The sequence below is a fragment of the Lytechinus variegatus genome, chromosome 4, assembly GCF_018143015.1.
Source record: "Lytechinus variegatus isolate NC3 chromosome 4, Lvar_3.0, whole genome shotgun sequence".
In the NCBI taxonomy this organism is placed as follows: domain Eukaryota; kingdom Metazoa; phylum Echinodermata; class Echinoidea; order Temnopleuroida; family Toxopneustidae; genus Lytechinus; species Lytechinus variegatus.
In genome coordinates, this window is record NC_054743.1 from 27,405,692 (window position 1) to 27,419,701 (window position 14,010).

The 14,010-nt window shown below is 36.1% G+C and overlaps 1 protein-coding gene across 1 annotated transcript in view; it reads left to right on the forward strand.

Moving 5' to 3' along the window:
* LOC121413741 (ATP-dependent RNA helicase DDX18-like) overlaps positions 1 to 7,339 on the forward strand; it is a 33,803-nt gene extending 26,464 nt beyond the window's left edge. The window contains exons 13-15 of the mRNA XM_041606667.1: positions 669 to 839; positions 2,363 to 2,540; positions 5,276 to 7,339. Of these exons, the coding sequence (XP_041462601.1) occupies positions 669 to 839; positions 2,363 to 2,540; positions 5,276 to 5,418 (492 nt within the window). The 3' untranslated portion in view covers positions 5,419 to 7,339. The remainder of the gene's footprint in view (positions 1 to 668; positions 840 to 2,362; positions 2,541 to 5,275) is intronic.
* Positions 7,340 to 14,010: the final 6,671 nt, after the last annotated feature.

The window sequence follows — 14,010 nt, forward strand, 5'->3', positions numbered from 1 at the left end:
AGGAAAGGTATCTGTTTTGTTATTTTATAACATTTTATAACATAGTTATTGCTATATGAATGCATAGAGTTGTGAATTAGTGTGTCATCATTCAAGTGGGTCTGTATTACAAGACTATACTGCTCAGAATGGTGCATGATGGGTAATGTATCTGGCCAGATATGAGTAGTTGAGGAGTTCAAGAAGGGATATTAAGGCTGCTGGATCTTATGGCCTTTAATAGCAACTGATTGAAATGTGATAAGGCCTAAAAATTCAAAGCTTTGTGTTAGATGGGCAAAACTGTAAAATTAATGTAGTAAAATCAGCCTCCTCCATTTCCAACCTGATATGTAATAATCTTGAATATAATTTTTGTACAGGGATACTTGAAATATGTTTTGTTATTTGTATGTCAAAATATATAAAACAAAGTGTATTTGTTGAAAATGGAAATAAACGAAATTAAATGAAATCAATTTGAAAATCTGATAGCCTGCCCTTGATCTGGTACATTATGTAAGCTGATTTGTCATAGAAGTGAGTTGTTATTTGTACATTGGAACAGATATGTAATGATGTGCTGTTTACAGTTGACAAAGAAACTAATACTGTTTTGATAAAAAGGTTAAAAAGAAACTGTTATTACTATTTTTGTAAGTGCACTTTCTTGACTTATTTTTCTGCAGGAGTACATCCACAGAGTTGGACGTACAGCTCGAGGGTTAAAGGGCAAAGGTCATGCCCTCCTTATCCTTAGGCCAGAGGAGCTCGGTTTTGTACGTTACTTGAAGCATGCCAAGGTACCGCTGAATGAGTTTGAGTTCAGCTGGAGCAAGGTCTCAGATATTCAATCTCAGGTGAGAGCTTCTTTAGCTTTATTAGTTTTGTATGTAGACAGATACACTGTAAAAAATATTGGGTAAAATTTTTACCACCACAGGGGTAATTATGTGTCCAACCAATTCAAGGGCAGTATTGTACCCAATGTGGAAAGCATATTGTCCCGTAAGGTTAAAAAAAATAGGGAGCAATTACTTGAGAATGGGCAAAATTTTCATCACAATGGATAAATGAAAATGCCTAATGTTGGTTGGACACATAATTACCCTCATGAAGCACAGTGTATGTGAGATAAAAAAAATACCTCATCAATAAACACAAATCCTTGTGATTAATTGTACAGTTGATTTGTTTGATCGACTGCACATGCGATAACTCGTCAGAAATATGAGCCCTGGCTTCAGTTGCCAGAAAATGTGAAATTCTGCTCCCTGTTGTATTTTCCACCAAATTCGTAGAGCAAACAAGGTTTATTCATACATGCAACACTGTAGCTGCCACTTTGTTGAAATTTATCAAAATACCTTGTTTTATCAGAACCACAGTAGGAAATGTCTCAATGAGCACTGTAGTGTATAGTTCACAATTTTATCAAATCGTATCAAATGGTGAAAAACTGATAATACTGAGCATATATTTTTTCAATTCAACATGATGTTTAATCACTGATTTCTTATATAAATCCTGATGGCAATAATTTGAAATTTGGCTTGACAATTATATCTGATCCCCAATCAAAGCTTGATATCCGTTACGCCATGTTTTCATTTTACCTTCATTTCATTTTGTTTGAGTTTGCTTTCTGTTCATTCTTGCATTTAGTCTTGATTAGTGCAAAACAAAATTTTTCTAGCATGATTTTATTCAGTGCCATTTTGAATAAATCTAGTAAAAGTTTCATTGCAGTTTTACACGGTCTTTACCATTGATCTGCCCCCTCCTGCCAAAGCCATGCACTGCTGAAGATCTGAGTCCTATTTTATAGAGAATTGTGTAACAAATGCTAGATCTTTTAAAACAAATTCACTGTTCACTAGCAGCCAGCCAGATCGAATGATATCAGTAGCTTAACATTTTTAATTGTAGATTCGTGATTATCACAAGTCTTAATAAGAGTGTTGGCTCAGTTGGTAGATCATCCGTCTCACAACCTGGAGGTCAAGAGTTCAAACCCCCGGCCGCATGAGACCAAAAGATGTTAAAAAATAGGAGTTGCTGTTACCCTGTTTGGGGTTCAACAATATAATGGATAGAGCTACATCAATCTGGCGTTGTTCAGTGGTTGCTGGGCTCACTATTAATGGAGTAAGCAAATTTTCTGAGGATTTCCATTTCTGATTTCTGCTTTGAACAATAAAATATGGATTTTTAGAATTTTTTTTCTCATAAACTTGGCCTCTGGAGTCTTTCAGCACCAAAGAAAGATATACTCTTCATTGGACAGGACTTCCTTGGTGACCCAAGTAGATATAGATCTAATTTCTTTGTATTGAACTTCCCTGTGACAATAACTTATCCCATCTTCTCATTCCTTTTTCAGCTGGAAAAGTTAATAGAGAAGAACTACTTCCTTCACCGGTCAGCCCAGGAAGCATACAAGGGATACGTCCGAGCATACGACGCCCACAGTCTCAAGAAGATCTATGATGTCAATACCTTGGATTTACAGAAGGTTGCTAGGTCCTTTGGCTTCAAGGTCCCACCCAGCGTTGACCTCAGTATCCTTTTCATTGACCTATAACCTTTGACCTCCATTGATTCTATTTGCAAAAGTAAGAGGTTGGAATTTAACTGAGTGAAGTTTTGATATGTCGCTTTTGATATTTGTTGTTCATACTAACTGCACTCCATCAATAGTTGGTTTGTTACAACTTGATGGATCAGAAAACAAATAGGCCCTCAAATGGTTAAAGATCAACTGTTCTCAGGAGAAACATCCCTATTAAACAAATTTTAATATTAAGAATAAATCTTGCAGATATTATAAATGAATAATTGTGAAAAATTGTCACAATTTGTCTATATTTCCATGGCAAATTATCAACAATTTCTATGAAGTATGTAAACACAACAAATACCAGCAAGCTCACAAGCCCTAGATACATGTGTCTGATTGGCTCAAAATCAAATTGTGATTATTTTTGGAATGGTGTTTGATTTCAGTTCTTATTGCAACAGATTATAGCTCATGGACAAATGGCTGATAAGGTTAAAAATCCCCTTTTTGTTTGCCTGCCGTGAACAAAGTTTGGCAGAGAACTTGTAATCACTTTTCCTCTTGGTCTGTTAGTCCGTTCATCCAGTGGTCTTTAACAAAAATGTTATTGTTCAACTTGCTCACATTTCTGCATCAGTTTTATTATTATTTGTTTGGCGTCACCTGTGCCTGGGAGGCGAAAAGCGAACTGAATCACTATTGCCCGCAGGTCTCTCTTCCCGATATAACTGATTGGGGGGTTGCAGGTGGACCACTACACCGGGGTTTCCCCCTACTCTTATACGAATAGTGCAGTGGGTTCTTAACCTGCAAAGGTGGTGAATCTCCTCTACACGGGGCCTCCATTTAACGTCCTATCCGAGGGATGGAGTGTTTTCCATTTTAACATAGCCTGCATCTATGAAACATAGGAGAGACGTTTACACACAACGCACTGGCTTCAGTCATCCGCCCAGGGTGGAATCGAACCCATGATCTTTGGTTCGACGGGCAGACGCGTTACCGACTGAGCCAACACCGCTCTTGACCGCTTTTGATCCCACTTGGTACAAATGATACTTTGGTAATACCACCTGTGTGTTCATGAGGATGATAACAAAGGTCATCTGGGGGTCAAAAGATCATTTTGCAAATCGATCGCGGAATCAGGCAAGAGTCTTGGGTCTCGAACAACCTTATTTAAAATCATGAATGAAGCCAGGGGTCGGTGACACATAACTAAGCAATTGATCATACTGTTGATTTGCACATTTGATTGCATGGCAGTCCCATGATCATGCACTTAGCTTTGTGTGACCGGGCCCAGATAGATTTGGTGTGGCAAGATTTTGTTTCATTTCCTTGTGCTGTTCTGGGAATCTAGGCACCTTGAATGTAACTACTATGCAGTTGTCCTGGGAAAGTATATGTATGTTCATGGAAATTACATTTAGATTATTTATAGCTGACAGAAAGGGAAACAAAGGTGCATAAAACTCTCAGTCAATGACTATTTCTTTGTATCTTTATATAATGCTTTTAAAGGCTCTTCTTTTTAATATTCTCTTTAGTTTCAGTTCTGTTTACGGTAATTGTGTATGGGTTTTATAAAGAAGGTGAATCTGTAGGAAATCGTGTGGGTAAAGGGATTTAACTTTGACACAGACAACTACACAGTAGATACATGTAGATTTTTAATATTTCTATCTTATGACATATTTCTTTTTTATGTGATCTGATAGCCTTTTTTTCTCTTTTTTCTTTTTTTTTGCTTGTAAAATTTTCTCTGGAACAAAATGATGGCCGGCAATTTTTTAGTGAAAACTTAGGCTTTTTTTCTTTTTTTGCTTGTCAAATTTTTGACGTAAATCACCAAAATGCCCCCCTTTTTGAAAAATCCTGGATCTGCCCATGGGTCCATAGGTACTTTTATAATAATGCAGCATAATTACCTCAAATATCACATTAAAGCCGAGTACACGTTCTGCATTTCAGTGATTAAAGTAATTTCAGATCCACATATACGGTACTTAACCTTGGTCAAGTGTAGTGGATTAGGGTTGATGAATGGAGAGGGATTAGTACTCTTGACCATCTGATAAAAATGAGGTAGTCAGAACCACTACACCATTACACTTCCATACTCTTATGTATATATTTGTGATATGAGATTGAGAACTGTGATAAAAGCTTTGTAGAATAGATATTTGTTAATACCAGTGAATATGTTGCAACAACAGAAATGTCATCAACTAAGAAAAATGTAACCCATAAGAAATGAATAATATGTGCTTAAAAATCTTACTTTAATTAGGCAATGTTTTATGGGGGAGTGAACTGTGTGTGGTCTCTCATTGACTGCGTGTTATAAATATATAGTCGTAAAATATACGTTTTCAGATATCTACTAATACTATAGAGAATAAATTGACCTATAATTGTATTTGCATAGAGAAACTAAAATGTTTTGAGAGAAAACGTATGTTGTTTTGCTACTTGGTAACATAATTATTGCAGTATAAATGTATTGAGTAGTTAATTAGCATGTTATCATTCAAGTGGGTCTTTATTACTAGACTACATTAGCATTGTGGGTCAGGAAACTGGCCAGGTATGAGTAGTTGAGGATTCAAGATGGCACTATTTGTTCCTATCTGCTTTAACTAATTGAAAGATTGAGCTATGTAGACTTAATTGAATTTCAAGTCAAAGGGATTTTTTTAGTTGTTTTTATCCTTAACCATCTTTCTCCCTCAGTGGTTTATGGCAGTAAGAAGCAGCAGCGTGAAGCCAGGAAGAAGTTCAGCTATGTAGAACTCAACCAGAAGATGGCCCACAAGACTAAGATCTACAAACACATACCAGGGAAGAACAAGGACAGGAGACAGTTCTCAAGATAACAGCTGGAAGATATCAGACCAAGATCTTCTATCGTATCACAGTTCTGAGTCTGAGATAAGGATTGTGAACAGTTCTTAGAATCCAGATGAGGCAAGAATAAGATCTAAACATATACTAGGAAAGAAGGAGAGGAGACAGTTTTCAAGATTACAGCAGGAAGATATCAGATCAAGATCTGATCTAGACCACTGGTCTTGAGTCTCAGATGAGGATTGTGACACAGTTATTAGATTCCAGATGAGACAAGTTCTACAAACACATACCAGGAAAGGACATAAGACAGAAGACAGTTTTGAAGATTACAGGTAGAAGATACTAGACCAAGAACTAAATTTACATCTAGGCCTAAAGGTGAAGGTTATAGACAGTTTTAAAGTTCCTAAGACAGGACCAAGATCTATAAACATGTACAAGGAAAGAACAAAGATGAGACCATTCTCAAGGTAACATCTAGAAGATATTAGACCAAGATCTACTGTATCATCCTAGACCCAAGATGATTATAGACAATAAAAAAATACAGACAAGACAAAGTCAGAATTTCTGAATGCTTTCTTTCAAACAGCGAAGAAAGCAGGCATCCTCTCAAGATGTAAGTTACGACTTCAAGTGTGACTGGTTACATTGGCTTGCACTTAATGGCCCCAGCTTTTTCTGTCTGAATATGAGAGTGAACTGTTTCATAATTCTCATCAATTATTAATCCTGATTAACGTTATCTTATTACTCCACATAAAATGGCTTTGAATTGATTTGTGAACTCAATTGATGTACAGAAATTAAGTGGAAGTTCGCTTTGAGAAAATACTTTTTATTTTCTCTTTAAAAAAAATGCTTGTCTCCATTCCTCCAGTTCACTTTCTCTCTTTCTCACATTTACATGCTGTTATTTATTTGTGTTGATTTTCTCCTTTTTTTGGGGGGGGCAGCAGGGGGCATTGATGAATTAAAAGTTAAAGTAATTCCACCCCAGAAAAATATTTGAAAAACAATAAAGCAAAATCAACCAAGCACAACATTGGAATTTTATCAGAATCAGTTGTGAAATAAGAAAGTTGTAACATTTAAATATTTCGCTGATTTTTCACGAAGCAGTTATATGCACAACTCAGTGATATGCAAATGAGAGTTGATGATGTCCCTAATTCACTATTTCTTTTGTTTTGTATTGTGTCACAATTTATTTACTTTAAACAGATTTGACAAAAACGACCCTCTTGATTGAACCACAAAAGGTACAATTCAATGGTCAAGGAGAAATAAAAGTTGTTTTACATTACCATTAGGAAAATATTAAACAATTGCATATTTCACAAATTAAGACAACATAAAGTATTGAATGTGTGATGTCATACTTTCCCTCATTTGCATATCTACCAAGATGTGCATATAATTGTTTTGTGAAATAAAGTAACATTTCTGAATATCCTGACTTTCTTTAATATTATACATCTGATTTTGATGATATTTTCAGTATTTAGCTTGTTTGATTTTCTCTATTTATTAATAAAATTCTACTTTTTGTTGTGGTGAAATTGCCCCTTCATATTCAGTAATTATAATACTTTTGTGAAAATTAGTTATCGAACAAAAAATTGATAAAATATGCTTTTGAAATATAAATGATACACATATTGGCAAATCCATTAATTATGCATGTCTGATCCATTATGTATGTGGACCCTTCCTGAAACCAATTTTCTCTGTTTTCTTCTTCATCTGAGAAGTTGAAATGATCTCATGGCCTGAGCAGTTCATAAAGTAAATGTAAGAATGGAGAAAAATTGGGGTCGGGCCAAACCAGAAAATTATGATTTTATGGCATTTCTCAAATAATATTTTCTTAGTTCTGTGAAAAATGCTCTACTCATGCACAATTATGTGATATATAATTCAATAAATTCACACGTTATTAAAAAAGTCCTTTGAATTTATCTTGTATTTACTTTGTAGTATTTACAATTCACATGCAATATATTTCTGAATAAAATATTGTTCCTTTTTTTTCCTTATCTTTTCATAGATTTTTGGGGTTGGTTAGAAAAGTTTTGATTTGCATGGTGATGTCACAGACAAGCAGCTCCTCTGTTAGGTGTGTTATATACCTTCACCAAAATGGAATTTTTCTCAACAAAATTGAAAGTGATTTTAATTGTGCAGGGGATATATCATCAGACACATACCCCCTTCTGTAGAAAAATATTTTATGCTGTTTCATGAAAAAAAATAGAATTTGTGGATGTGTATTTAGGCCTGCATGACATATTGTGGAGCTGCTGGCATATGACATCACAAATCCAAAATTAGATCTCTAATATTTTTTTTGATCTGCCATGGATTTTTCTGAAACCTTCAATGCTTGCTATTATTTTCATTTGTATGCACTTGTATTAAAGGACAAGTCCACCCCAACAAAAACTTGATTTGAATAAAAAAGGAAAAATTCAACAAGCATAACACTGAAAATTTAATCAAAATCGGATGTAAAATAAGAAAGTTATGGCATTTTAAAGTTTCACTTATTTTCAACAAAATAGTTATATGAACGAGCCAGTTACATCCAAATGAGGGAGTAAATGATATCACTCACTATTTCTTTTGTATTTTATTATATAAAATATTTTATTCTATAAAATATGAAATATTTTGTATTTCTCGTCATTGTCATGTGAAATGAAGTTTCATTCTCCCTGAACATGTGGAATTCCATTATTTTAACATTTTGTGCTTCAGGCAATGAGGTCCTTATCATGAAATTCGTAAAAATTGAAATATTGTATAATTCAAACAGTAAAAAAACAAAAGAAATAGTGAGTGGGTGACGTCATTGACTCTCTCAATTGGATGTAACTGGCTTGTTTTTTGTCTCACCTGCGAAGCAAAGTGAGACTATAGGCGCCGCTTTTCCGACGGCGACGGCGGCGGCGGCGTCAACATCAAATCTTAACCTGAGGTTAAGTTTTTGAAATGACATCATAACTTAGAAAGTATATGGACCTAGTTCATGAAACTTGGCCATAAGGTTAATCAAGTATTACTGAACATCCTATTAGAGTTTCATGTCACATGACCAAGGTCAAAGGTCATTTAGGGTCAATGAACTTAGACCATGTTGGAGGAATCAACATCGAAATCTTAACCTGTGGTTAAGTTTTTGAAATGTCATCATAACTTAGAAAATATATGGACCTAGTTCATGAAACTTGGACATAAGGTTAATCAAGTATCACTGAACATCCTGCATGAGTTTCACGTCACATGACCAAGGTCAAAGGTCATTTAGGGTCAATGAACTTTGGCCGAATTGGAGATATCTGTTGAATTCCCATCATAACTTTGAAAATTTATGGATCTGATTCATGAAACTTGGACATAATAGTAATCAAGCATCACTGAAAATTTTGTGCAAGTTTCAGGTCTCATGATTAAGGTCAAAGGTCATTAGGGTCAATGAACTTTGGCCGAATCGGGGGTATCTGTTGAATTACCATCATAACTTTGGAAGTTTATTGGGCTAGTTCATTAAACTTGGACATTAGAGTAATCAAGTATCACTGAACATCCTGTGCACATTTCAGGTCACATGACCAAGGTCAAAGGTCAATGAACTTTGGCCGAATTGGGTGTATCTGTTGAATTACCATCATAACTTTGAAAGTTTATGGATCTGATTCATGAAACTTGTACATAAGAGTAATCAAGTATCACTGAATATCCTGTTTGAGTTTCACGTCACATGATCATGGTCAAAGGTCATGTAAGGTCAATGAACTTTGGCCATGTTGGGGTTTTTTGGTGAATAACCATCATATCTCTGTAAGTTTATTGGTCTAGTTCATAAAAAGTGGACATAAGAGTAACCATGTATCACTGAACATCTTGTGCGAGTTAGAGTAGTATTCAAAGTCAGCACTGCTGCTATATTGAACCGCGTGATGCAGGTGAGACGGCCAGAGGCATTCCACTTGTATAACTATTTTGTTGAAAATAAGTGAATCTTTGAAATGTCATAACTTTCTTATTTTACATCCGATTTTGATGAAATTTTCAGCACTGTGCTTTTCTGATTTGTCTCTATTGATTTAAATCAACATTTTTCTGAGGTGGACTTGACCTTTAAGCACTATATAAAAAAGATTGCATATTATTATTATTTTCCTTCTATTTTTACAATAATTTTTTTTGTCGGGGTATACTTGCCCTATTAGACCAACGAGTGGTGGGAGTAAAAATTCCCTTAAATCTGACAGGCGTGGATTCCTGGCCCTTACGCACCTTTATATCTTGTTCATTGCTGCACAATTGTAATGAAAATCAGTATTCTAAGGGCGTGGGGGGTGCACCCTCACACGGAGGCAGAGGAGTTCTGACACTGGCAAGCAAAACAAAATTTGTACCCCTTCTGCTTTTCAACAGCTGATTTTCCAAACTTTGTTTCCACCTCTCCAAGATGTTCACCCCCATACCACTTTGGTTCCACCTCCCCAAGATGTTCACCCCCATACCACTTTAGTTCCACCTCCCCAAGATGTTCACCCCCATACCACTTTAGTTCCACCTCCCCAAGATGTTCACCCCCATACCACTTTAGTTCCACCTCCCCAAGATGTTCACCCCCATACCACTTTAGTTCCACCTCCCCAAGATGTTCACCCCCATACCACTTTAGTTCCACCTCCCCAAGATGTTCACCCCCATACCACTTTATTTTCACCTCCCCAAGATGTGCACCCCCATACCACTTTAGTTCCACCTCCCCAAGATGTTCACCCCCATACCACTTTAGTTCCACCTCCCCAAGATGTTCACCCCCATACCACTTTAGTTCCACCTCCCCAAGATGTTCACCCCCATACCACTTTAGTTCCACCTCCCCAAGATGTTCACCCCCATACCACTTTAGTTCCACCTCCCCAAGATGTTCACCCCCATACCACTTTAGTTCCACCTCCCCAAGATGTTCACCCCCATACCACTTTAGTTCCACCTCCCCAAGATGTTCACCCCCATACCACTTTAATTCCACCTCCCCAGGATGTTCACCCCCATACCACTTTAGTTCCACCTCCCCAAGATGTTCACCCCCATACCACTTTAGTTCCACCTCCCCATGCTCAAACCAGGCTAATGAGGCTATGCCCTATTCCAGGGCTCGACATTAGCAGTGGCCCGGGGCAACCTAAATTGAGAGTCGGGCCACCAAAATTCTGTAAAAGCTCACAATTGGTGGCCCGGTTTGGCTACCAAATTTTTGCTAAATGTAATGTTTTCTATTGTTTTAGGGCCACCGAAGTTGCTTTGCGGGCCACCAAAAATATGATATTGATGATTTTGGTGGACCGATCGGGCCACCAAGAAGAAAAGTTAGTGTGGAGCCTTGCCTATTCCCAAACTCCATTGTTAAATTGCACAAAATAATTATATGTTTAGTTAAACTTCTTTGCTAGAAAATGTTCCAAGTTTTGTTCTTCACGAAACAAGTGTTAATGAACCCCATTTACATTTATCAATTTCTATAGGAATTTTATCTAAAATATTAATCTAGACATGAAATAGAGTCAAGACTGGAAAATGTTCACTTTTGTATGGAATTCCCCCAATATGACAAAAAGATAAGTACCATCATACTGTATACAGATATTTAGTGGTAGTCTTGCCAGTGTTTGAGTTGACAGCCAACGATAAGTAAACCTTATTAATTACATGTACACAGTATTCAGGTGGCAATCTGGACACAAGTGCTTGATACAAACAATTTATTTTTATCACAATTTATTATTCAACTACCAGCATACATATAGCATTTACTTTAGGCACATAAACATCTTATCTTTATTACCACCAACTTTGCATTTCATCAATGTTACTTTTTACAAGACTCGGGATAAAAAGCCAATGAAAACATGGGTCAATCTGGCCTTGTCAGGCACCAACAAAAAATTGGAAAATCTATATCAATTAATCACTCAACATCGGGAGTCCGGAAGCATTTTCTTCAAACACAAGGGCCCGAATTCACAAAGGTGGTTTCTGCAGAAACCATGGTTTCAACCGTGGGATTTGCTGATTTTGGTATTCACAAAGGTGGTTTCTAAAAACCATGGTTTCAAACGAAACCACCTTTGTGAATTCGGGCCCAATAGTCCTCGTCCGAAATGAGCTGGCATATCTGACAACTATAATTTTTAATTGACTAACTAAGAATCAAATGTCTCTGAATGCCACTCACTCAACTGTCAAAGAACGATCTGTGCTTCCTCGTCTTTTAGCAGGAATCTCACTATAAAAAAAAGCACCATGCGTCTTTTCCTTTATAGCGGCTTTTCTGCCTTCCCCATTGTTTTGTCTATGTATTACATATTGTTTTGTCGTTGTCTAATAATGACATGTGAGAATTAGTGAAAGACCGCTTGCAAGATTCCTGCCCAAAAAACGCAACTTACTCCGCCTTTTACCCAATTTATCGACTTTAATGAAATGGTTCCCAGTTCGCAAACTTCTTGTTGTCGAGAATATCAATTTGATGCATAGAGTAGAAGCATATTGCGTAAAAAAGTGCCCTGTTTAGTATGTAAGAAATAAACCCACCTTAATTGCTATAATCATTGTACTCGCATAAGCATTTTACCCCCTTTTTTAGTTCGGCCTCGAAATTATTGGACATTTTATTCCACCTCTTGCATTAACTTGGTTTGCATAACCGTTCATCAATGTTGAAGAGTTCCTTGTTCTTTTTTTTAAACAATTCTAGAACATTTCATATCAATATTTCAAGCCAAAACAATCACACCTTCACAAAAAATACGAAATTTACATTTGTTTTAATTAATGATGACATCACATTATTGCATTTGATAATTTTCGATCGGCAAAAAAAGTATCACCGCACATGCACCGAAACTGAAAAATTGTGCCGAGCCTCTCAAATCTAAACTTTAGTAAAGTGATCATTTGTAAACATACATCAAAACCACATCCATCAGTTTTCACTTCATTGGCACAAATTAATTGTCTAACTAATGAGCAATAAGAAATAAAGGAATGCCATTTATGCGACAATAATAATCGTCGATTTTGTTTCTGTTCTTCTTAACTTCGCTTACAATATTATACTACCAGTAAGGCCCGTAAGACAAAGGTTAGCGATCAATCGCTATATGGATTGGCCTATCAAGATCATCATTGCATGCGCATTTTGCTCAGTAGAATGACAAGGAACCAATCGGAATTGCTCTTTAAAATTATCGGTCTAATCTTTATGTTACGGGGCTAAGTCGAAGTAGCGACACCGACTCCACCAATTGGCTCCGTAACACAAAGATGAGCTATCAATCGCTAAATGAACTGACCAATCAAGATTAAGTTTACACGCGCAATTGGCGAAAAACACCGACCATGAACCAATCAGAAGTGTTCTTTCATGTAATTGCCATTCATCGCTAAGCTTATTTCATTATTTTCAATGACATCAGAGACACCCGCCATCGGTTTGTTTGGAAAGGTTGTGACCGGGCCGAAGGACTACACAGGGCAACAGTTTAGAAAGTGATTTCTATGGTAAATCAGAATAAATAAAAACAAAAACTAGCTACTATAAATAAACAATTTACAAAAGCAGCATTTTCTTTAGCACAACCAAAGGTGATTAAACTGGTGTATCAAAGGAATGCCTTAATTTTCAAATCATAACTTGCGAAATGTCCTTTCAAATAGCAACACAACATTGTATCACTTATCTAATTCCAAACAGTTCATAATCAAAAACAAAATCATTTCAGATCCTCATTTATAAAAGATGATTCATATTCTTCCATTCAAATAGATTTTTTTGTACATTTCTAGTGATTTGATTAATTTTCATAAGTTTAGAAATGCAAAGAAATTTTGAAGCAACGGAAGAAACTTCACTTTGAGCTCAACTCACCATGGTCATGGTAATTATACTTTTTTTAACATTTGGGTCATGTTTCCCAACTGAATTTCCCGTGAAACTATATCAGAAACTGAAAACCGGTTCAATATTATATCCATTGTAGTAATGTTTTTACTCTGTAAAAATATTTCCTTCATCAAAACATTTCATTGTGTACTGATTGTATTAGTACTGTTTGCCGAAGTACTTTTGAATAGCTTCCTTCCCTGTTAATATTATCACACTTTCTGGCCGAACATCGACACCCATTCCTTGTACGTTACATTTAAACAAAAATGAGGAAGGATTTAAGGAGCGGAAAATTCATGTAGCGGGAAGTGAGTTGTTGGTTGTATTTCCGTCAAGGGCTTTAATTGTTTCAATCATTCCTGTTCTATGTTTTTAAGATCATGAATATGTTAATGTATAGTTATTTCCTGGTGGAATATTATCGATATACCAGTGTACATTTATTCATTAACAAAATTAAGAGCTGAGGTGATATTTCCGATTCGAGAAGAAAAAAATGCTTAGCAATTCCGTAAAAATAATCTACGTACAATAGTTTATTGCAAGATGGTTGAAGTTTACAGAACTGCTTTTCCCTTCTTTTCAATTACCTGCAAAAAAAGCGATCCTAGAAAAAAGGGCTAAGGTCAGTATGTTGCAATATGGGAGC